General features: G+C 39.1%; 1 protein-coding gene across 1 annotated transcript in view; it reads right to left on the reverse strand.

Annotated features, from left to right (window-relative positions):
• Positions 1 to 1,710: 1,710 nt before the first annotated feature.
• The window catches only part of LOC307132886 (uncharacterized protein), a 61,023-nt gene continuing 35,784 nt past the window's right edge, over positions 1,711 to 26,949 (reverse strand). Inside the window, exons 2-3 of the mRNA XM_079827480.1 lie at positions 11,927 to 12,097; positions 1,711 to 3,283 (exon numbers count right to left, since the gene is read on the reverse strand). Coding sequence (XP_079683606.1) covers positions 3,193 to 3,283; positions 11,927 to 12,097 — 262 coding nt within the window. The 3' untranslated portion in view covers positions 1,711 to 3,192. The remainder of the gene's footprint in view (positions 3,284 to 11,926; positions 12,098 to 26,949) is intronic.

Here is a 26,949-nt window from a genome sequence, read left to right on the forward strand (position 1 = left end):
TTAAAACGTCGTTACAAAGTCCATCTCACCACAGTGACTCTACAATAATTTTACGATGCGACGACAATAGTTTTTGTGCGCAAAAAAAAAATCAAAATAACGACTTTATTCAACCTCTTCTTGTCTTCCGTGTGTGCCTCCACGACGCATGCGCGAGAATATGACGTAGCGTCGGGGTTCGGGAATCCATGAAATGCACACTTAAGCCCCATTTTGAGAACTACGCCGAGACCTAAAGCGCGATCAATGTAGAATTCAACAGCTTAGACACGCGTGTCTTCCACTGCTTGTAAACAAATCGCTTCTGGGTCATGTGTCCGAACACCAGATCTGCGTCATTCTCGCGCATGCGTCGTGGAGGCACACACGGAACACAAGAACAAGTTGGATAAAGGTGTTATTTTGATTTTTTTTTTGCGCACAAAAACTATTGTCGTCGCATCGTAAAATTATTGTAGAGTCACTGTGGTGAAATGGACTTTGTAACGACGTTTTAAGTGCCTTTTATGGATCTTGGGAGTGTGAATGTACTGAATGCCAATGGAGGCCTATCTGAAGCCTTTCTCAGCCATCAGCTTTCAACAAAAATATCTTCATTTGTGTTCTGAAGATGAACGGAGGTCTTACGGGTGTCGAACGACATGAGGGTGAGTAATTAATGACAGAATTTTCATTTTTGGGTGAACTAACCCTTTAATGCTTTGAACAGCAGCTACGCTAATTATTTTCCTGTTCTTTTTTTATCTCGGGACGCCCATCCCAAGGTAACTAGAGTGTCAGCTCCAGTCTGGATCCAGCCTCTCATAAAAACTGCGGTTGGCCAACACCCGTGAAGAGATGACTCCAACTCCTGAGAGGACTTCAAATGACGCAGATCTGCATCAACACGCACCCATGCTTTGTATTCCTATTTCACTTATTTCTGTGCCTTAATTGAATTATTATATTGATTAATAATACATTGTTAGCTAAGCTGTGTACTTTGTATATGTGCATTTCTGAAATATGGACAAATCACTTTAAATTGTAATGAGACGCATTCATTTTCTGTGAAGCTTCTTTGAAACTATATGAAAAGCGCTATACAAATAAATGTGAATTGAATTGAATTGATGAAGAACTGCAATGTCACGTGACCGTGATCGCGATGGAGATGTTAATCATATTGTATTGTTGATGATAATCATATTGAGAATATTGTTGCCCTTGACTGTTGCTTCTATTGCACTCATTTGTAAGTCGCTTTGGATAAAAGCGTCTGCAAAATGACTAAATATAAATTTAATAATCAAAACCAAACAGATGTTTCAGTTTATGGGCAGAGTATCCGAGGCACAAGCTGTAGGCTCGGCCCTCTTCTAGAAAGCAGGGTTTGGAGCAGTAGCTAATTTGCATTTAAAGATACATATGCATAAAGCATGTTTTTTTCCTTCCACTCAAAAATGGGCATTTACAACATGTTATAATAAATATTTTGAGCGGAAACTTCACAGACACATTCTGGGGACACCTGACACTTAGATTCCATTTTGTGAAAGGGGCATAATTTTAAGCAAAATTATCATGTGGAGTCCAGTTGAAATGACTGCATTTCACTTTTTGCTGAACAACAGTAAATGTTAGTGCACTTTTGCAGCAATACTGATTTAAACTTAAAGAGGATCTTTTGGACCCTTTTACAAAAGGAAAACTTTTTTTTTGTTTGTTTTTGGGGTCTATTGGAAAAAGGTATGCTTGAATGTTCAAAAAACACCTTATTCTTTCACATATTTTGCATTGTTGTAGCACCTCTCTCCCTAGTCGGTCAGTAACACTGTTTAGTTCCCGTCTCTGTAGCCCCTCCTTCAGAAAAGCGCAATGTGCTCTGATTGGTCGGCTGGATCAGTGTGTTGTGATTGGTCAACTGCGTCGAGCATGTTTCGGAAATGTCACGCCCTTTACCATAACCGCATTAGATCCAGGTGTCTCTTGAACATGGCAACAATACCACTAATGCAATTCAACCAGGCCGTGTCCCTTTTATTTTGCATTATCCTGCCATGGGCAGGAATTATTTAAATGAGGAATACTGCGACGTGTACATTCCCTGAATAAAACTCAAGACTACAATCGAGGCATTTCAGGGAGTTCAGAAACAGTGTGCACTGATAGAGAATAACTCCCTTTGGAGTGACTGTGCTTTGTAACTTTGCAGAACTTTTTTATGCTCAAACAGCAACATTACACACTAAAGAAAAAAGCATGATAGGTCCTCTTTAATGTTTAATGCCAAAAATAAGTTTTAATATGATTTTTTAAATCTGAATAAGCTTACTGAATTCTACTTAACTTTACTTTTACTGAAATTATAAAGAGATTGTTCAGTGTTGACAATTTCCTCAGTTTTTGACCACCACTTCCTGCTTCTGATGTCTTGAATATTCAGAATATTTTTTTAAGTTATTTAAAAAAAATCTGAAATTTTCAGGAAAAAAATGGCAGTGTGTCCTGATAATGGTCTACTCTATTCATAGTGACACATTCAGCTATTTAATTTATGCCGCCTACTAGAGAAAACAAAGAAGTGTAAACATGAATTATGAACAATAGGTTGACATGGTGTACACAAATTCAACAAGCACAGTGACATTTGGCATACTATTCATTTACAAAATAAGGTTAAATACAGTGTCTGAAATGAGGAATAAATGTGTCAGCATAGAAAGGAAAGGTTATCCAGCATCTTTTCTTATCTTTTGATGATGGATATATATTCTATAATATACACAACTTTAAAGACATCTTAAACGGCTGCAAAGTCATTGTACCCCTGTGCAGTGTTCATTCAAACAAACAATTATTACAAAAAAGCTTGTATTACTGATGGACCTGATATCTCTGTACAGATAAATTTAGAAGTACAGTAATAGTAGAGGCTAATGGACACACAAAGCACTGTTTCTTAATTATGCTTCAGCATAGCTATGATTGTGTCACTGTCCCCGACTGAATACAGCATACATTTAGTGACTGATTTGATTATGTAAATGAATTCAATTACTTAGGCTATCAGAAACACACGTAACAGTAGTAGAGACAGCAAACTATTCAACATGCTATTACAAAAACTGCACCAAAAAGAATCGCAGAGTTCACAGAGTTCAACGAACAAATGTCAATCAAGCAGTTCCACTCATGCTGATTGGTTGATGGTTAGCGAGAGGAGGGGCTACTGCACCCGGAGGCGGTGCAACAGAACTGATGCACAGAATCACTCTCACCCTCCTCCTTCTCTTCCTCCTCACTAATGATGAGGGACGAGTAGGTCAGAGAGTTGAAAGACAGAGATACAGTGATAGAAAGACAGAAAAAGAGGGATGAAAACACATAGAGAACATGAAAAAGACACAGAATTATTGAGTTTAATAATTTCTACCTGAAATAGATTCAAGTATTGATACATTAGATTCAGAGTGCTCAGACAAACTGCTTTGCTCAAATATGTCCACTAGATGTCAGACTCAACACATTCCACTAGTTTCTGAATCACAGCATTATGTCATCTAAACTGGAGCACCACAAAACTGATTGGCCTGATTGGGAAAGTTGTAAATGGATTCTCTGAATAAGTATAAAACATATAATTACAGTACTTGCTTCTGTTTAGCTAAAGTGTATAAGCACCATATTTAATTAAAAGCGAATGAAAATAAGGCTATGAGGGCTGTTAATTTAAAGGTCCCGTTTTTCGTGTTTTTTTGAAGCTTTGATTGTGTTTACAGTGTGCAATATAACATGTGTTCATGTTTCGCGTGTAAAAAAACACAGTATTTTTCACACAATTTACTTATCTGTATACTGCTGTTTTCACTGTCCTCAAAACGGCTTGAAAGATTTCCCTGTTCTATGAAGTCCCTCCTTCAGAAACACGTAACGAGTTCTGATTGTGCCAGCGGTTCCCGTGTTGTGATTCGACTGCAGCTTAGGGCACGCAGAGCGCACGTTACCGGAAAGGTCACGCCTCTCACCATAACGGGGATGCATGCGCTCAATGATCTCTAAGTACAGCGTCCCTGGGAAAGCCAAACAAAGGTGACTTGACTCCGGGATGAAAATAACAGCGTCTCGACGACATGGCAACAAACAAACTATACGAACGCAACCGAACGCAACACTTCCTATTCTCCACGCGGGAGCAACAAGACCACACCCCCTTTTTCGCGCGTTCTTGTGGGCGGAGATTAGTCGACATACTGCTCTACTGACGTAATTAAAGCAGGAAATACCAGGATGTAGTCCTAACCAGCCGTTCGCTGTAGGCTTTGAAAGGGAACTTCTGTTAAATAAAATATCTCGCTTGGCATTGAACTTTGAGCTTTATAATTTTACAGGTATTATAAATGCTCAAACAGCAACATTACACACTAACTATCCATCCATCCATCCATCTTCTTCCGCTTATCCGGGGCCGGGTCGCGGGGGCAGCAGTCTAAGCCGAGATGCCCAGACTTCCCTCTCCCTAGACACTTCCTCTAGCTCTTCCGGGGGGACACCGAGGCGTTCCAAGGCCAGCCGGGAGACATAGTCCCTCCAGCGTGTCCTCGGTCTTCCCCGGGGCCTCCTCCCGGTTGGACATGCCCGAAACACCTTCCCGGGAAGGCGTTCAGGAGGCATCCGGAACAGATGCCCGAGCCACCTCAGCTGTCCCCTCTCGATGTGGAGGAGCAGCGGCTCTACTCCGAGTTCCTCCCGAGTGACTGAGCTCCTCACCCTATCTCTAAGGGAGCGCCCAGCCACCCTGCGGAGAAAGCTCATTTCGGCCGCCTGTATCCGGGATCTTGTCCTTTCGGTCATGACCCAAAGCTCATGACCATAGGTGAGAGTAGGAACGTAGATTGACCGGTAAATCGAGAGCTTCGCCTTACGGCTTAGCTCTTTCTTCACACTATTTCTTACACACTAACTAAAGTTTGAAAAATTGGATCACAAAGAACAGGACCTTTAAAATGTTGTACCGTCTTAATGTACTAGGTCACATGTATTTTTAGAAGGTATATGTTTTGTTTGTTTTGGTCCACTGAAAATACTTAGTTAGTTCACCCAAAAATTAAAATGTTGTCATTAATTACTCACCCTCATGTCGTTCCCGTAAGACCTTCGTTCATCTTTGCAACACAAATTAAGATATTTTTGATGAAATCCCAGAGCTCTCTGACCCCTCCATAGACAGCAATATAATTAACACTTTCAAGGCCCAGATTGTTAAAATAGTCCATGTGTCTCCAGTGGTCCAACCTTAATTTTATGAAGTGTCGAGAATATTTTTTGTACAAAAAAAAACCAAACAAAACTTTATTCAACAATTTCTTCACGTCTGTGTCAATCTGTAACGCAGTTTACATTGGCCAGCTCCTGTGTCAGCATCACACATATGCGCCGTGGTGCTCACGTGAACAGCTTCGGCCAATGGTAAGCCGGCGTTCTGGTGTAGCTCTGACGTAACACGGAAGTGCTGGACTGTATTTAGTGCGTCCAAAGCATAGGAGACTTACACAGACATGAAGAAAATGTTGAATAAAGTCGTTTACACGCACAAAAAGTATTCTCAACGCTTCATAAAATTAAGGTTGAACCAGTTCAGTCACATGGACTTTACTACCTTTCTGGGCCTTGAAAGTGTTCATTAAATTGCTGTCTATTGAGGGGTCAGAGAGCTCTCGGATTTCATCAAAAATATCTTCATTTGTCTTACGATTTGGAACGACATGAGGGTAAGTATGACAGAATTTTCATTTTTGGGTGAACTAACCCTTTATAGCTGAAGGGTGTAATCTCAACGCCCTAGCATCACTAAACAGAACTGCAAAAACAAATATTGTTATCAAACATGTTTCCCGAACTCTCTCTCTCTGCCTGCCATTGGTCAGCAAACAGATAGCCCCTCCCAAACTCACGCCATTGGTTAAGCTGTTGCTGTGCGGAGCTGGTCAGACTCTCAAGCAAAGCAGAGTAATGTATTAATAGCATCACAGAGACACAGCGTATTTACAATTTTTTAAAGAAGCCAATAAACAAATGGTTTACTTGTCTGCATATTAACTTAGGGTAGAAAAATATTTTAACATTGACAAGTTATCTACACCAATAAACACATTGGGCCTCATTCATGAAACTTTAGTAACCATATAAGTGCATTCGGAGTAGCTATGGGTAAAATGGAACTTTCCAGAAACTCTCCTCAAAAAAGATAGACTCTTCTAAAAGATAGATACAATCTTCTAGACTCCCTTGCCAGGTTTAATTGTAGGATTGAAAATTATATTGAGAAGAGACTATTAGAATAACAAAAAGTATTTAATAATAGTGAAAACTTGAAGTCAAATACTACAGATACTGAGAATAATCTATAACTGGCTAACTAATTAATTTTGTTATTATATATTATTATGGTAAATATTGCTATCAAAATGCAGTCATCAGTGTGTCTAAAAGAAAACATAACGTTCAGATGTTTTACGCAACATTTGCGCATGGCTGGGAGTAGGTGTACATTTTTGAAAATATGAGCACATTCATGAATCCGAAAATGTACATCAGAACGTCTTTAGGAAGGATTTACACAAAGATCATTCTGCCTATGTTCTTTTTCATTCGCGCTAAATTAAATATGACGTAAACCTTGAATGAATCACTTGCAGACTGATACTAAATTAAAATAAAGACATCATATCACATGATGATATTAGAGTGAAGAAAATAGGAAAGTGAGGGGGCTTGACAGAGTCTAAAGTAATGAGGTTGCTTTTATTTCGGGAGGCATTTTGCGGGCAGACGTGCGCACAAGGCTTTAAATGACACAGTTAAGGAAAAAAGGATAGACAGCGACAGATCAAGTTCACACACACTGTGTCTGTCTCTTCTTTTACTCTCTCTAACACAATCATGGCTGTTCTGTGAGGTTTGAATTGAGCCAGCCATGTTTGATCCTGCATTTACAGAGACTTAGTGAGGCGCTGGCGCAAGAGAGAGAGCGAATTAGGGACACTGGTGGACAAGGACAGAGAAATAAATGAGGAATTGATGGTGAAAATGGTAGCGACTGCATATGACAGGCATCTGTCAAACCGTAAGACATTAATTGCTAGCTCTCACTTCCTCAAGCGTCTGTCTGACATGCTTCATCTAGCATCTTTCTTCTCTGACACAGTGCTAAAGTGATCACTTCCTCCTCCGCCGTCCCTGAAGTGTCCTTTTTCTCAGCACCTTACAGCGAGGGCAAGAGGAAGGACAAGATGGCACCCACAAAATGTGACACACCAGGTGAGGGCAACAGTTTGGATGAGTGCAGGAGGTCTAAGGTAAAAAGGTGAGGGGCAGAGTATGACGTTTGGTGAAAGGCTGGTGGAAGCACAGACATTACTCTGTGTCTGAAGAGTGTTGGTGAATCCACAGATATGCAAGACACCGTGGAGAGCATTACACCATGTAACATGCTAGGGCAGGATGATATAAAGCAACAAGTGATAAATCCCCTCACTTCCATGTCAGTGTACATGTAATAATACAATTATTAATTTCTTACAGACCCCAAACTTATAAAGTAGTGCAGTGTTTCCCAACCACTGTGGCAGGTTTGGCGTGGAAAATTATCTAATTCCAAAAAATAAGTAAAAATAAATGCTAAAAATAAGATTATATTATCTCTGTTGGGCCGAAAACTTGTATCTCTATAATTATTCATTTTTGTTTTATAAAATTGAAAGCTATTGGTCATCCTTTACATCTGTATGTGGGTTCCATTGGCTCTATTGGCTCCTAAAACTGTCAGTCAAACCTCATAACTCCACACCACCTGCATTTAGAATGTGCCACGCACAGTTTGGCCCGCATCTGCTTCTTTGCAATGTAAGGGTAAATAAAGAATTGATGTTTGTTTAAAGGTCCCATGGCATGGCATTTTTCTATTATTTTATAATGTTTCCTGAGGTGTACTTATATTGTTAGTATGATTTTTACATCATAAAATATCATAATTTAGAAATAAAAGGCATTTTTTCTATACTGCTGTTTGCCCTGTGGCTGAAGTCCCTGTTTCAAGAGGCGTGTCTGCTGTGAGACTTCAGTAAAAACGCCCACTGTTGTGATTGGCTGACATCTTTGCATTTGATATGAGCGGAGGGGGCGTGGTTTAACGAGGTCTACGAGGCACGAGCAGGCACGAGCTGCTGCCAGAGAGACGGATGGACCGGAGTTCACTTCACATCGGTTCTGTCAGTCTCAGTTCAGTGAACTGTTTTAGTTACTGCATATACTTCAGGTTATTAGTCTATTTCTAGTCGGAGGGGCTGTCACTCATGTCAGAAAGTTAGTAACTTTAGTAAATTATGGATCAGCGCTGACTGGAGACGCGAACCGTTTAGAACGATTCAGTCCGATTTGGTGAACTGATTCGGTTCACTAAAAAGAACCGGTTCAAAAGAAAGATCGTTCGCGAACCGGACATCACTAATGTACCAGAGACTGAGCTTAGCGATTGCTAACAAAGTTATTTATAGTAACTACTGAGTTATGAGAGCGCTGTCAGTCAGCGCGAGTTTATTGTGTTTGTATCTGAGAGTTCTGAATAAACACGAGTCCCAGTCACACCGAGTCCGTCTTCATCATTATTACCAACTTTGTAACACATGCAATGTACCATTACAGCTGTCGAGATGAACGAGTTATGAGTAAGTGTTGATAATACCTTTATTTTTAGATATGTTCCTATCATATGTAAAGCGTCAGTGACGAGCATTGAGTACACAGCGCAAACAAAGACACAACAGCAGTAATCGAATGTAATCCAGTTTATTGTGGGGAAAGCTGGCTAGCCTAGCCGGATACCCTCACGCTTACCCCCCTTCTGCTTAATCTCGCGCCGCGTTTGGTGCCTCCGCTGTGGGCCAGATGCAGTACTGGGGGTCGGGGATGTTGGAGGCCGACCAGCCAGTGCAGCCCGAGCCTCGGCGTGTGTAAGGTTTATCTCTAAAGATGTGACTCTGCATGTTGAGCAGAAACGACTGTATGCACATTGTAGAACCGATAGACGAGACGAGGACGTACAAAAACACTGACTCACAAGATATAAAACACGAAAACACCGTTCTGTCTGGAGAGAGAGAAGCCGCAGCGTGTGCACGAATAATAAATAATTAGCTACACATAAGAAATCACTGATCACAGATCAGAAGGAACTGAAAAAAGACTTCTGTTTTCATTTGTACATCCAAACACTGAGAAACTGCCAGCGTTCACTCGTTCACATGCAATGATCTCTCGAGCGTTTGCATGGGCGTGCCAGATTCTCTGGGTGGAGGAAAGGGAGTTAACCGTTCCTGCTTGGACGTCAAACCAGGAGACTTCAGGATTGGCTCGTCTGGCCTGTCATTTTCTCAAAGGCAGAGAGAGACAGCCAGAACTCGGGTTTACACCGATCAACATTTCTATCCACTTGGGGACAATATTCAGGCTAGGGGAACTCATATTAATGTTGAAAAACCTCATAAAATGAAAATTTCATGCCATGGGACCTTTAAGTACAGCGAAACACATTGTCCGTTGCACTCAAATCATCCTTGTTCACATTACTCAAAAACTCATACTACATGAACTTAAATTGTTTCTACTAAAAATTAGTATTGTCAGCTTTACTTAATAAGTGTTTGTTTGGTCAACTTAACATTGCTGAGTGAAATGAACAAACTGGGCAGTGGATCTTTAGTTCACAGCATGCTTTGCAAGGGGCTGCATTAGGAGAGTAAATTTAGGGGTTAAAGTGTTATTTTATGTGTTTTTCAGTTAATGGAAAGATATTGTTAGTTTATGTTAGTGTTTGATGTTCAGTTATGTTGGACATTTAGAGGAGTTTCTGTCACCATTATGCAGAAGAGTGGTGACTGTGTTTAGGCTGTGGGCACTCACATACACATGTTTATTGGAAGGAATTCCTGCCCTCAATTAAATTAACTTTGTCCAATTAGTTATTTTTGCATTTTGTTTCTAAAAATATGCTTGCTGTTATTTAAAATTTTCCACTTATACTTGTACAGCAAATATGTAATTTAATATGGTAAATTTAATCAATAAACGTGTTCACCTTGTATTTAAAATTAATAAATGTAACATAACATTATTAAGTAAAATATACATATAACTTATGTGTAATAGTGGCAAATCTGAATTGTTATATTTACTCAAAGAAATTTGTCAGCTTAACTTGAATTTCTTTTGTTCATTCAACTAAATGGTTAATTGTAGAAACCACTCAACACACTTGCGTGGAACCACTTGACAGGTATTTTCTATGCAATTTTTTTGAGTGCTTTATCTCTTGTATCGTAAGATTTTGATCATGAGATTTCAACAACATGACAACCGAGCGCCCATATAGCGACAATAAACTTTATATCCTGTAAGTTGACGAAAACATAATGCAATGCACTTTACATGCCTCAATTGTGGATGTTCCAGTGACGGACAAAATATGTAATTTCCTGGTAAAAAAATGTAATAACTCCATTTGAGCTTGATTTTCATAAAACTGTAATATTATAATGACACATGCAAGTGTATAACCATAGCTATATAAAGCCACAATACCAACTTAGACGACACAGTTTAATATACAAGGTTTCCACCCGACAGTGACTACCTGACTTAAGCTCAAGTTTCACTTTAAATGTGAGTACTTATAATAGCTAGTTATAAAATGCCATATGAAGCAATGCCTGTTTGTGCAATTTTGTTATATTTTTATATAGTGGTGGTGTGCCGTGGGATTTTTTACTTATCAAAAGTGTGCCATGGCAAAAAAAGGTTGGGAAACACTGCAGTAGTATGAATATAACAGTGCAGCTGTGAATTTCTGCTGATATTCAGAACAAAAGCGCTCTTGATTGTGCGATAGTGATCTTGTACATTCATTGTTGCAAAATGTGCTGATTTGTCACTAAGGTAATGTTATCTAGATGGTTAAAATAGATGAGTTTTTGTCAAAACTGCAAAGATAACTTGTGATCAACTATCAACCAATCATGTTTTGCACCATATGTCAATGTATAGCATATAGATAACATTACAGCTGTATAATTTCCATATTTTTGTAAATAAAAAATCATTTCAGTTAACTTATTTTAATTTTTTTAAGAAAATACATTTAATCAAAACTATAAATATTGTATATAAATCAAAATACATCCATTCTTTTTTTTGGTGCATTTAGTGAAAATTTACAATAGGGCCAGCTGAAAAAAAAAATATAAAGCTGTTTTTTAAAAATATATATATTTGAGCACTGGAAAATGTTGAGACTGGTTGTGATTTTGCCGCTTTGTACAGTATTTAACATTCATTGAGGACAGAAAAATGACTTGACCCTAAAACTTGTTGCATAACACGGTGTAAAGGGATGTTCACAATGACAGTATTTTGCAGCAAAACATTTTTTTTTTATAAGGGCTTGTGATTTGTGGATAGCCTTTTTTACCTTGCCTACTGCAAGGTAATCAGGAGTGGGATCAGGACATGACCCAGGTCAGAATCAATCCTGGGTCCCCAACAGCTCTTCTATGTTCTGAGAATGTTTAACTTTATGCAAATGAGCGGTGACAAAAATTAAATCACCAATAAAACTACAGTATTGGGAGGTGGATCACCTTCTGCACTCCTGCACTGAATAGTTGCTCATTTGCATAAAGTTGAGCTCTATTTTGTCTGCTGCTAATGTCGCCGGAAATTACTCTCATTTAGAATGAATGACTCAGGTCGCTCTGTCACTGCAAATGGCTGTCATTGTTAATGTCTCTTCAGGGTGTTGTGGGAATCTGAAGGGGGGAATGAGCTAATGTTTTGGATGCAGAAACGGTGGACTAGGGGATTTTGGATCTGTCGGCCCTCTGCTGGCCCTTACCTGGCCCGCTCTGAGGACCTGCTGGAGGGCGGCTCTGGTCTGCCCAACCTGGAAGGGCAGCAGAACTGATGGTGACTGCGGCTTTTAGCAGGCTGGTGAGAACTGAAGGTGGAGGCTGAGGAGAGATGAGTGAGTGTGGAGCAGCTGGAGGATGAGTGTAGTCTGACACCTCTGAGAGAGACAGAGAAAGACACAAACAGGGATGGAAGGACGAGTGGAAAGCAAATAAAGGGACAGAGAAAGAAGCAGATAAGCAGATGATAGCAGAAACATACAAACAAGCAAAAGCAGTTTATACAATACAGAGAAAAGTTAGAGAGTTGAGCAGACACTGTAATGAGATAACTAAAATGTAAAAGGTTAATAAGTAATGCGAGATCAACTTAAAAATGAGTGTTAGCAGCAATTACAAATACAAAGTTCTGTCATGAAAACACCTATGCAGGTTCTTCACTCAATCTGCTTAGAATACATTTTTCTCTATAGACACAGCTGATTGGTTCTTGCCAATGAGCTTGCTGTTTAACTTTCAAATACTTAGTCAGTGTTTGCTGTAGCAGTTTGCAGCATGATTTCAGACATCCTCCACCTCCCCCAGCTCCACCTGTATAGATCTGCTTTGTCTGTGTATGTATTGACAGTGGCAAGTCTTGTACTTGCTCAGAAGCAGCAGCAATAACAGCAGCAGCAGCAGCGTAGCATAGACTTGGTCGGCATTACTGGGAACGCCCACAAAAACGTCATATCCGTTCATGCTGTGGGGGAAAACAACCCATTCAAATGAATGCGCGTAGACCTTGTTTACTCTCTGTAATGATTACAATTTATTTTTGCTTGGTGCAATGCCGAAAAGTTGCCGTGTGACGTTCTGGAGTTTTATACACCTAAATAAACAGACAGAGCCATTCGTCTTCGTCACTCCCGAAAGCCTGTGCAATACGTCCATTACAATCAAACATTTGCACTACATGATGTTGGTATTATTGTAAAGATTAAAAAGAGAGATTTCATTAATTGCAATGACAAAAGTTTGTTGAACAAAACGCCAATAAAGTCATACTTGTCACGGGACTCAAACTGCGTGAGAAATGCAGTTTGATTTATCTTTAAAGCAGTTTTTCACGATGAGCGATCACATAGCCACATTATTAATGTACAAAACTTTCAAAAGTGTTCTTTATTTCATGATGGGTAAATCTTTATCTCATGTTTGTGCTTCAAGCTTACAAGCTGATAGTCACAGTATATGTACGACACTTGATTGTACATTTTCTTGTCTAAATGCATGCTGCTCCCATAAATATTACACAACATAATCGCTTGCCTACTTCATAAATCACCCAGTCTTTTGATGAAGACGGTTGCTATAAAAAAAAGCAAATAAAAAAACGTCACTATTGTCAGTAATTTGAATAATATTGTGACACTGACATGTCAACTCCAAATTTGCTTTGTAAAATGTAAATGCTGAACTAGGAAAGGAATTAATTTGTGCATGGCTGTACTAACAAGAAAAACAAATAAATAAACTTGAATGCAAGACAACAGAGAACTGACTGATAAACTTAATTGATGCCAAACAGCTCATCGTGTAATGGATTTTAGGCTTTTGACAAATGTTTGTTAAACGTGGCATTGCGGTAAATTAACGTTTGACATTTCATGTTTCTATTCTAGCCTAAACATACTTATACATAAACAAACGCCACACGGCATATTCAGAAAAATATAAATTTCATAGCACAAAACACGTTTTTTGATAATTTTAAAACGTTAAATGTATGTAATACATACTTTTAATCCATTAAATTCAGGAACACTGAATTAACGTCTTCATCGAAAGACTGGGTGATTTATGAAGTTGGCATGTCATACCTATTTGGGGGTCGGGGGAGCAGCATGTATTTTGACGAGATAATGACATCTCTGGCCATTGATTCCGTTTGGTCGTTTATCAGTCACAGATACTGTACGGACAATCTGACCCAATACGGCTCAGTTTGTCTATATATCTTGCTCTGTCAAGCAGCAGAAGTGATTCTACACAGGCTATACTGGGTTAACACCATGCATTTCCATTGTGGGGAACAGGAACTGTTTTCCCCCACACCGACTCCGCCCCTACACCACGCCCCCCAGCTATGACACAACACCAACCAAGTCTATATCTATTCCACCAAGACCAAACATATTAACATTTTCATACACATTTCCATGCTAAACTATAAAAAAACAGGAATATTCTCGTCATAAGACCTTAACGTTTATTGTGATGTCTTTTTAAATTATGCATATTTTTTTCTGTTATGTACTAAAAAATTAATAAAAACCAGTGCCGTTCTTCCCTATAAGCAAAGTATGTATAGGGCCCCCGAACCACCAGGGGGCTCCCTTGCTCTCATAGATGATTCAATGACTAGGGATGCGATTAATAAATCGCATAAATCGCATTTGATTAAAAATCATTAAAAATATATACGTATATACACTCACCTAAAGGATTATTAGGAACACCATACTAATACTGTGTTTGACCCCCTTTCGCCTTCAGAACTGCCTTAATTCTATGTGGCATTGATTCAACAAGGTGCTGAAAGCATTCTTTAGAAATGTTGGCCCATATTGACAGGATAGCATCTTGCAGTTGATGGAGATTTGTGGGATGCACATCCAGGGCACGAAGCTCCCATTCCACCACATCCCAAAGATGCTCTATTGGTTTGAGATCTGGTGACTGTGGGGGCAATTTTAGTACAGTGAACTCATTGCGATGTTCAAGAAATCAATTTGAAATGATTCAAGCTTTGTGACATGGTGCATTATCCTGCTGGTAGTAGCCATCAGAGGATGGGTACATGGTGGTCATAAAGGGATGGACATGGTCAGAAACAATGTTCAGGTAGGCCGTGGCATTTAAACGATGCCCAATTGGCACTAAGGGGCCTAAAGTGTGCCAAGAAAACATCCCCCACACCATTACACCACCACCAGCAGCCTGCACAGTGGTAACAAGGCATGATGGATCAATGTTCTCATTCTGTTTACGCCAAATTCTGACTCTACCATCTGAATGTCTCAACAGAAATCGAGACCAGGCAACATTTTTCCAGTCTTCAACTGTCAAATTTTGGTGAGCTTGTGCAAATTGTAGCCTCTTTTTCCTATTTGTAGTGGAGATGAGTGGTCCGTCTGGCACCAACAACCATGCCACGCTCAAAATTGCTTAAATCACCTTTCTTTCCCATTCTGACATTCAGTTTGGAGTTCAGGAGCTTGTCTTGACCAGGACCACACCCCTAAATGCATTGAAGCAACTGCCATGTGATTGGTTGATTAGATAATTGCATTAATGAGAAATTTAACAGGTGTTCCTAATAATCCTTTAGGTGAGTGTATATATAGCAAAAAAGTGAATTTAGGCATGAGAATATTTTAATGTACATTATGAAAAATGTATATATTCATTTTAAGTTATATTCATTTAACTTTAAGTGAGTGTTAAATTATGGCAAAGGTCATCTAAACGAAAAATGAGAGGAAATTATGTCTGATACCAGTAATTTTTTAATAAACCAGAAATATTAGCCAATCACTGATGCTACCAACCAACATTGAGCATCCCTAGTGTGATTTTAATATTTTCTAATTAAATTCACATTTTAACGTGTGCACTTCGAATGCGAGTATTAGTCACGATGCAAGAAAACCTTTTAAAGGAAATATGAATCATATTTTGCAATAATGGTCATCCTGCTGTAATGTAAAAAGCGACATTGTTTGGTGTGTGAATGAAAAGTAGTAGAGAGAGAAAGAGAGATGGTGAAAGAGCACTCTTGAGCTCAGAGGGGAACTAAAGACTCCCACCACCCCAGTGGCTTACATAAACCAATACAGTGACTGAAATCTTCATACTGTGTAAGTCTGCTCATTATGTGTGTGGTATTTTCCCCCTTGATTCTTTTATTCATTCCTTTTCATGCAGTATGCAGTCATGATATTTGCTATTCAGCTGACATTCAAAACCGCTCCACATGCAGTATAAGCGCTTCTGTCTGCCTCCACAGCAAATGGACACTCACAAGATCTGTTCGGGAAGATTTCCAGTCTCATGCTGCAGCATCTCCAAGGAAGAATGAAGAAATCAGTGAAGTAGTCTTCACTAAATCATTACATGCATTTCTATAAACCAGCTGTGCTGCATGAGTCACTCAATCTGTAGCACGTTAGCATTTAGCTCTTGGAATGGGCTTTAGAAGCCAAAGCATTCAGTCAAACATGCTGATCCAAACCACGTTTTAATTTTACCATGGCCAAAACCCCATGTGATATAAAATCTGTATATTTCCTTCAAGGGTGTTAAATACGCATAAACGTTGTTACTATGTACTAGTTGGACTCTTTACAACAATATAGTGTTCCTGTAGTTCAAACGGTATAGAGCATGGGGCTAGCAATGCCAAAGTCATGGGTTCTATTTCAAATACAGTACATTTTGCTCTTTTGAACTTTCTATTCATCAAAGATGCCTGAGAAAAATGTACACAAACATTTTAAGCAGTTTTCAACATTGATAATAATAAGAATTATTTTTTAAAGGTGCAGTAAGCAATTTCTGAGAAACACTGATATTTGAAATGAACTCAACAAACACACCCCTCCCGTCATTGCTCCGCCCCCAAAATGCATGAACACGCAATGCAAGGGTGGTTGTCTCTTTATCATAGCTAAAGCGAAGCAAAATAATGCTTAGAGGAGAACAAATGGACCGTACACAAGAGTATAAACAAGCAAGAGTTGGTTGTTAGTCGCCAGCAGCACAGCAGCTCCAAGAAAAATGACAAAAAACTGTCCTGTTAGTACTATAACTCACATTACAACAACAGCATATCTTGGTTCTTTGAAACAAGGCAAAAGCAATGCTATTCACGTATGGAGCAGAAACAACACAACCTCTCTGTCCGTTTTCAGGCCTTGGAAAGGTCTCTCCAGCGCTGGAAAGCTTTTCTAATATTAACACCTAAAGCTCTTGCCTGATCATACACTCTAAAAAAAAAAAAGGTTCTATATGGCACCAAAAATGGTTCTTGGCTTGTAATCATAGGGGAACCTTTTTTAGTGCTATATAGCACCAATTTTGGTGCTTCAGTGGTTCTTCAGCGGTTCTTCAGAGGTGCTATATAGCACCTTAGTCAAAGAACCGGTGAAGAACTTCTGAAGAACCGCTGAAGCACCAAAATTGCTGCTATATAGCACTAAAAAAGGTTCCCCTATGATTACTTTTTTTTTTTAGAGGGTAACATAACATCTCAAATCTCCCTCTTGCTCACTCTCTCCCCTTCCCCTATCATGAGTGGACACGCCCCCTACTGCTGATTGGCTACGAGTGTGCTGTGGTGCTCGGTCGATTCACTTTCAACAGCGTTTCTCAGATATCGTTTAATCAGCACATTAGAATTATTTCTGAAGGATCATGTGACTCTGAAAACTGGAGTAATGGCTGCTATAAATTCAGCTTTGCCATCACATAAACAAGTTGAAAAAAGAAAACAGTTGTTTTATATTATAATCATATTTTTACAATATTACTGTTTTTACTGTTTTTTTTTAATCAAATAAGGGTGCGTTCACACTTGTCATGTTTGGTTCGATTAAAACGAACCCTGGTGCGATTGCTCGGTTAGTGCGGTTCATTTGAACATATGTGAACGCTGCCATCCGAACCCCGGTGCGCACCAAACAAGCAGACCGAGACCGCTAAAAAGATGGGTCTCGGCCCGTTTCCAAACAAACTCTGGTGCGGTTCGATTGATATATGAACGCAACACGGACCAAAGACATGTAAAAGAACCAAAAACAGGACGTGATGTCACAAAATGCGACGCAACAAGTCAGCTGATTTGACGACGCGGAAAGATCGGTGTATCCAAAATGAGTAGAGGGCAAACGTGGAGCAACGAGGAGGTAAAGTGCCTCATCAATATATGCAGATCTTCGTTTCTGCATACAACGGAGGAAATCCTGGTGCTGTTTTGAACATTTTATGAGCTCTTCGTGAGTTCTCAGCTGGTAAAAATAAAACCAGATGTACACACATAAAATTATCGCGTTTTAATCCAGCACACAGCATTGTTTTGAATGTTCGGTAAGCAAGCTCCGTCGCGAAATATACCTCATAAAAGCTGACCAATCAGGTTGTGACCGTATCCCTATGCCTTTGGTTCGGTAACTTTAGGTTCGCTGTTAAAAATGCCAGGGTGAACGCTAAGCGGACCAGGACTATATGTTTTGTTTTTGTTTTTTGGTCCGGACCAAACAAACCGTCACAAAGTGTGAACGCACCCTAAATCAGCCTTGTGAGGTGTAACATAAAAAAACAAACAAAAATACAAAAACATAAAAAAATGTATACCCGATCCAAACCTTTCAATGGTAGTGTATGTACAGTATCTATGTAAGCAAACAAGGGTTTGTGTATGCAAATCCAAGGAAATATACATAAACTGATTTGAGAGAAACAAAACAAAACCCTGAGACCACATGACTTGTATATTCATTAGTAGCAGAATTCAGCCACACACTGTCACAAAACTTCAATGCTTTTCTTGAATTGGTATCATAAATGAATCTGTTCATTACAGCCTTGAAAAATGTGAGGGAAATACTTTCATAATATTTGCCTGGTGAGAAACTGCACATACCACCATCATGAGGTAAACAAGCCTATGAATTAATTAAAAGCTAATGAATTGCTCCTCAAATGTTATATAACATACTATAATATTTAGATGGTTATGGTGATAATACATGGAGGTGTAGAAATGAAAAGTGAATCATTATAAACCTTAACAGCTTGGATCATGAATATTAATTAGGAGACGTAACATTCGCTTAGTCCTTGTTGAGGCAGGTAAGTGGGTGCTACACAGTAAAATACCACTTGCATGTTCGTTCAGACCATTACTGAAGCAAACAGCAAGCAGAGGCTTCAGCTTGATTGTTTTATGTGGTTAGTTAATTTTTTTGAGTAAATAAAAAGAACAGGAAACCTTTGCTTCAAAGTCAATGCAGTGTTGATAATGTACAGTATGCAAATCATGCGGATTGTCACTACAGATCATTATAGACATGGGATTAAACAGCATCTTACCTCTCTAAATGTTTTGTGACAAAGACTGAATTAAAGGCTGCGAGAGAGACAGTCGGTCCCCGGAGCAAGAGCTCCCAGTGGGAAGATTACGCAACACCGACAGTAAGAGCTTTTCAACAGAGCTACATTTATTAGCCCTACGCCGCAACCTGCACCTATCTGCTAAAGCACGGGCTCACCTGAGGGGTCTCGCTTTCCATTTCACACACACATTTAGCACAAAGTCATTTCTTTTTTTTCAAAGCTAAAAGACTTGATTTCTATCTCATTCCTGTCACACTTAACTGTAATTAAAGGAACACTCAATCCTCTTTGCTGCAGAGTTCTCTATTTATATTCTCCAGTTCCCTCACACCTCCGTTTATCTTTTCTGTTCCTCAATCTTTCTAGCGGTTCACCGCCTGCATTTACTTTGGCACGCTGTAGGGTCAGGAAATTGGCCTCGTAGTGAGAGAGAGAAAAAGAGAGAGACTGTGTCTCAAAACATATTAAGATGCCTTGGTAGACAGCATTTTCACATCACATCAACCCAAAAGATAACATTTGGACATCATGAGCCCATTAATGCATTCAATTTCAATGTCTGAATTTAAAATCTGGCCAGCTGCCTACATCCTTTTTGTGTAATTTCAGCATTTGATTTGAATGTCCAGACTTAGTAGCCTAACTAGACAGCATTTTTAAGCATCATTATAACCATATTTGAATGTTTGATTTGAACATTAAAACTAAAATCCTAGTGGGCTGCCTAAACAGACAATATTTTTGGGCACGAGTGTTTAAATGTTTGAATCAAGCATTTGAATTCAAAACCTGCAAGTTATCTAGACAGCATTTTAGGCATCATGAGCACCATTATACACCGATCAGGCAATACATTATAACCTGTGGAGTGAATAACACTGATTATCTCTTTATCACAGCACCTGTTGGGTGGGATATATTAGGTAGCAAGTGAACATTTTGTCCTCAAAATTGATGTGTTAGAAGCAGGAAAATGGGCAAGCAAAAGGATTTGAGCAAATTTAAGGGCCAAATTGTGATGGCTAGACAACTGGGTCAGAGCATCTCCAAAACTGCAGCTCTTATTGGGTGTTGCCGGTCTGCAGTGGTCAGTATCTATCAAAAGTGGTCCAAGGAAGGAACAGTGGTGAACAGGTGACAGCGTCATGGGTGGCCAAGGCACATTAATGCACGTGGGGAGTGAAGGCTGGCCCGTGTGGAACGATCAAACTGAGTTTCTGTAGCTCAAATTGCTCAAGAAGTTAATGCATGGTTCTGATAGAAAGGTGTCAGAATACACAGTGCATTGCAGTTTGGGGCTGCATAGCCACAGACCAGTCAGGTTGCCCATGCTGACCCCTGTCCACCACCGACAGCGGCAACATTGGGCATGTGAGAATTAGAACTGGAACACTGAGCAATGGAAGAAGGTGGCCTGGTCTGATGAATCACGTTTTCTTTCACATCCCGTGGATGGCCGGGTGCGTGTGCATTGTTTACCTGGGGAACATATGGCACCAGGATGCACTATGGGAAGAAGGCAAGCTGGTGGAGGCAGTGTGATGCTTTGGGCAATGTTCTTCTGGGAAATCTTGGGTTCTGTCATCCATGTGGATGTTCCTTTGACACTTACCACCTACCTAAGCAATGTTGAGACCATGTACACCCTTTCATGGAAACGGTATTCCCTGGTGGCTTTTGTCTCTTTCAGCAGGATAATGCACCCTGCCACAAAGCAAAAATGGTTCAGGAACGGTTTGAGGAGAACAACGAGTTTGAGGTGTCGACTTGGCCTCCAAATTCCCCAGATCTCAATCCAATCGAGCATCTGTGGGATGTGCTGAACAAACAAGTCCGATCTTAACGGTAAAGTGTTCAAATTCAAAACCTAGTGAGCTGCCAACCTGGACAGCATTATTTTGGGTACTATAGGATAGTGTAATCATTTGAATGAATCATTTGAGCCTAAAACGTAAACTTCCTATGTAGATGGCATTTTAGGCATCATAAGCATGATTATACATTTTGATTGAAATATCTGAAACTCAAAACCTAGTTGCCTACTTAGACAGCACTGTTGGTCATTGTTAAAAAGTTCAAACTGAACATGCAAACTCAAAATCCAGTGAGCTGCCCAAGTAAACAGGATTTTTGAGTACTATATGAGTGTTTCATTGTTTGAATAAAGCATTTAAACTCAAAACCAAGTGACCTGCATACCTGGATTTTTGGTATCATAAGCATTATATGTTTGATTCAAAACTTAAAGGATAAGTTCACCCAAAAAGTCATCAATTACTCACTCTCATGTCGTTCCAAACCCGACTTTTGTAAATCTTCAGAACACAAAAGAAGATCTTTTTGATCTTTTTTCTCTCCATTGACAGCTACACAACTACCACTTTGACGCTTCAAAAAGCTGATAAAGAAATCGTAAAACTAATTCATATGAATTAAGTGGTGACACAATTGCTTTATATGATGAAGATAAACACTCATCAACTCACACATCAGTAATGGCCAGAAGCTCGAGCATGTTCGCTTGATGTGCAAGAACCAATGATGTTCATTCTCGTGTTACGCAACACATTTGAGCTTCTTTAAGAACCAATGAGGTTTGTTCTTGAACATTAAGCAACTACTGTTGAGCTTCTATTTATGTTTGCTGATTAATGTTTATATGTGAATAAAAGCCTAAATTCAATCTGTTCGTCATACAAAGCGATCGTGTCTCTTAAGAAAATTTGGACGAAATTTCGAAATTACAATCTCTTTATGAACTTTTTGAAGCGTCAAAGTGGTAGTTGCGTAGCTGTCAATGGATGGAAAGAAATCTCTCAAATTGAATTTAAAATATCTTCATTGTGTTCTGAATACGAACGAAAGTCTTATGGGTTTGGAATGACATGAGGCTAAATGATGACAGAATTTTCATTTTTGGGTGAACTAACCCTTTAAAACGTAGTGCGTTGCCTACTTAGACAGCCTATTTAAGGCATTGTAGGCATGTTTTAACATTTGATTTGTACATTCAAATTCATCTATAGTGAGCTGCCCACAACTGCTCAAAAACTAGTGAGCTGCCAAGACAGCAGTTTTAAAAAAGATAAAATATTTGGGCATTGTAAGCACATTCAAGCATTCAATTTTAATATCTGAACTCAAAATCTGGTGAGCTGCCTGTATACATCCTTTTTTGTTTCAGACGTGTTTGAACATTTGATATGAATGCCAGGCTTTGGTAGACATGTTAATGTCAAAATGTAATATTAAGACTCAAAATCTAGATAACCGAATTTATAATTAATTTATAAAAAGCGAATGAAAATTAAATAAACTGAACTAAACCAAAAAGGCTGTCTAGGCAGGCGGCTCACTAGGTTTTGAGATGCAGCCAGAGAGTGAGTGAGGAGAGAGGGATTCATCCAGGGATGAGCAGCAGGATAACTGGAGAAACACCTACACAGCGAATGGTCGATCCAGCGCTTGAGGAGACCACGGGGTGGAAGTTTGGAAGCTCACAGGAAGACACAGAGGTGGCTGAAGGACAGAACTAGGACTTCACACAGAGTAGGAGAGCAGAGTGGGAGGAGAAAGACAGAAAATACAATAAAAAAAGTGTGCAAAAGGCTCACTATGGGGGTGGCTGAGGGCAGGGAAAGAGAGGGAAGAGGATATATTTCTACTGATTCGTAAAACAGTAGATGTTTAAAGATCAGTGTCAACGTGTGGGAGCATCTGTGCTTATTAGAGAGTGAAATAAGAGCGAGAGGAGGAGAACAAAAATAACAGCAGAGAAAAACCACAGCGGGACAAAAGAATGAAGAACGCAAGGAAGAGTGTTATTGCACTTGAAACAGAGTCAGTCAGCATACGGTCTTCTCATCTCATATAGACAACGATAACATATACAAAGAGCACATCTGGGGTTTATTATTTTTATCCCACTCTACCAATATCACATTAGAAAAATATAGTGTCCCTGTAAATAAAATAGTATCGTTAGAGCCGTTTCAATACAATCTGTACGCAAGTTGTGCATTAATGTTTCAAGATAATATAGCACACTCCTATTGAGCCACTGAAATACTCCCACATAAATGACCCCTCCAATCAGTTTGGTAAAGTTTATGTAATGTGTTTTTACAGTAAACGCTCTTCTGGGTTCTGTTATAAAGGCAGCATTTCAGCAAATATATCAAGGCGTTGACATCCTTGTTTTCCAGCAGTGGCTTGCCCGCTCCGGCTGACTCAATCCTTCTTTCAAACAGAGAAATACATTCCTGAAATGTCCTTGATGTTATCAGCTAAGCTGTGCTTTTACAGCGTTCCAGATTTTATGTTGAACTCGCATCTATCACGGGTAACAAAAATGGACTGGCAAGACAGATAACAAACTTCTTCACATAACAACACTCTTTTTATCCGAACAAAGCTGCCAGTTTGACAAAATGTTGTGCTGATCTTTATCAGAATTAATTTATACTGACACACTGACAGAGCAGCAAACAAGAACTCTAGTTAGAAAAAGGAAAAGCCACTGAAACAAGTTTTAGAATTTTTTTAAAATGATCTCAGTGAACATCCCTTGTCTTAGGTTTTGCAATATTAAAGCTTTAATCTCTTAAACTTTATTCTCTGTTAACTTAATTATCAAAATCTTAGATTTTGACATGACACTAAAACGGCATTGTACAATTGAAAGATGTGTTGTCTTACTTTTTTGGGTGGTAAAAGTCAAAATCAAAGTCAATTTAGACTGTAAGTTCATAACTAAATTATCATTTTGTTTCTGAGGCGCTGTAGATTTAGCAGTGGCACAGGAAACAATTGCAAGCGATCCCCAGAATCAAAATATCTGACCTTTGATATTTTACTGTTGTCTGGTTAACAAGGTCTGTGTGATTTGCTGCAAAATCAGCTGACATAGCAGTGTATCATATTTTGTTGTTCTCCACAAAGACGTTAATATAAACAAGCATATTCTGGGGATGTAATAAAATATAATCCTAAAACAATGACAATTATATTATTTAAATACATTGCAGCACTATATTGGCACATTTAGCACATGGTAAAACTCAGTTGAAGGTGGTGAGTAAAGATGACATTTTTAATGGTCAAATTTGTTTTAAAAAGTGGCAAAAATGTCATGCATTCACCCGCTTTGTTAAAGCTGCAATCTGTAAGTTTTACCTCTTTGTCGCCATCTCTGTTTGAACCCTGAAATTGCAGTTATTTGCGGAGTTATCTTCTTTATGTGGGCTGTGCATTGGCACGGCTCCTCAGCACGGAAGAATCTAATGTTTTGAGATATGTGGGTTGTCTATCAACGCACCAGTTGTCAACAATGATTGTCGTTTTGAACTGTCTAGATTACAAGCAGCCATCAAAATGACAAGTTTAATAACATTCCATCTGCTGTAAGAAGAGGCCACAAACGATCTGCCACCTGCAGCACCCACACGCAATATAGCCTACTAGCACCGACCTTTATGTATCCTGACGTGACGTAATGACGCAAAGACGAACGAAGGATGCTCGTATTTCTCGTGGAAAGCTACCAGTACCATTCAAATTATAGCACATTATTAAGCTTACCATTGTGAATAGTAGAATAAGGAAACAGTGTTGAACACTGGCTGGTTATGTACTAGCTCAAAAATGTATTTTGGATCATTTTAACCAAAAAAAGTTACGGACTGCAGCTTTAAGCTGTCAAGCTATTCAAAAATAGAAGAAAAGATATTTAATTAAAAAAATAACTCTTTCATCACCAGCATTTTTGGTAATTTTCACAAAAATGTTATGGCCCCCAGAATATTTTATTGTATGAATATCTGAACATGCAATAAAAAGAAAGAACAGAGCCTCTGCTTTTAAACAAACAAACAAAAAAAATATTTTATTCTAGCTTCATGCATTTTTTTTATCAACCCTTGAATGTGGGTAAGTTTCATAAAAAAAATATTTTGAACAAAGACTACAATGTGTATAAGCAATGGTTTCATCGCTTGTTTCTGCTCATTTTTAATCTGTGTATTGATCCAGAGATTCTGTAGCCTGGGAAAACCCAGACAACTTCCGGCAAATTTAGATTTGCTCTGCAAGTAGTCTGGCAAAGAGCACATTCAAACCCATTTCTAAGCCCCAGAAATCGAGGCACCAATCAGAAACGTTGAGGCGGGCTTTACACGATGACGACAGCGCAGCGACAGTGAAGCAGATTCTGTACACTGACTACAAAGATGGATGCAGCAGTGGAACATCACTATCAGCTATCGCGGCTGTTTTAAGCGATTTAAACTTTTCCATTCCGTTAAAACCAGAGCAAAGAACAACACAAGAAGCCTTCATATCTAAAAAAGATGTTATCGCTGTCTTACCGACTGGATTCGGCAAAAGTCTGATATACCAGCTTGCTTGTCTTAGCGAGAGCCCTCTGGTAGTGTTAATGTTTCACAAAATATAGTTTTAAGTCCTTTTCAGGCGAGAATGTAGTTGTTTTTAAAGCCAAAATCTGTGGTTTATTTATAAAGAGAGCGCCTTTTTGAAAATTTGATCTGCCGTTTTTGGAGTTGTGAGCTCCAGTGAACCAGCGGCGCTCAATTGCTCAACCCCACCGAGAGGCGCCTTTCCTCGGCCAGTCCTTCTGCCGTCTGCCGCTGGCTCTGATGTGAAGATATGATTCGTCTTGTGTAGATCTAACGGCTGATCTTTGCTCTCATTAATCTATAATTTGTTCCCTGACAGATCGTTTTGTCTGAGGGCAAAGTGAAGTTTCATAACTTTATATTTGTAAGCTATTAAACTTTACCGTTGTAGTCTCCTAGCGCTGACTTTCTTTGACTGAATTGCTTTATGTATTGTATAGCTTCTTATACCTTTTACTTATACTTTTAAAATGGATATTGATCACGCATTAAACTAACATTTAACAAAAAGAGACTGGGTTTTGTTTTATGTCATATCTCATTGTATTACAGTGATAATCATAGGCTATATTATGCACACATGATATTACATGTTTTTATTTTTTAATGTAAACGAAAAGAGGCCGTGTTTTTTAAATATTTCGTTTTGTTATATACATGCATTGAAGATAATATGCATTGCCTTCACTACATTTGTGTGGCTATAATATGTTTAATATTAACTATTACCGTCATCGGGAGTTCATTCTCCGGAGTCAAACTTGGTAAGTCAAGGACGCAAGTTAGAAGTTCGCGTACAAAATATGTCATAAAACACCACTGCCTCATTTCATAAAAAAAAAAAAAAAACTTAAACATATTAGCCACACATATGTGGTTCAGGCAACGCGTAGTTAGGCCTACATTCATTATCTTATATATTTATAATAAAACGAAGTATAAAACACCCTGCCTCTTTTCGTTTACATTTTAAAAATAATTAAACATTAATATGTGGTTTAGGTAAGGTGACCAGATTTCTGAAATGGAAACCGGGGACATTTCCTATTTGAGAACAAAAGTACAGACAAGTACGCATATTGAGAAATGGCCAGAGTCGCAGATGTTTCTCCGTCGCTCTGCATACGTCATCTCCCTCATCGCTCTGATTGGTTTGAGGTCTATCCAATTGCGCCGAGAGGCATTTGAGCGACGCCCATTGGTGACGCCCCTTTGGAAATGATTTGTCTTTGAAGCTTTGCCAGACCATAACTCAGTTACTACTCAGAATGGTCTGGTTTTAACCAGGCTAGAGATTCTGTACTCTTTCAGAAGAAGTGTCATAGCGCCCCCTACCGTATAACAGTGAAAACATAGAAAGCCGGAAAATTCCATCAATGGCGGGGAACCAGAGAAAGATGCAGTGTGTTATATTTATGAAGATCTATTGACAGAAATGC

Source organism: Gobio gobio, assembly GCF_949357685.1.
Source record: "Gobio gobio genome assembly, chromosome: 10".
Classification (NCBI taxonomy): Eukaryota; Metazoa; Chordata; class Actinopteri; order Cypriniformes; family Gobionidae; genus Gobio; species Gobio gobio.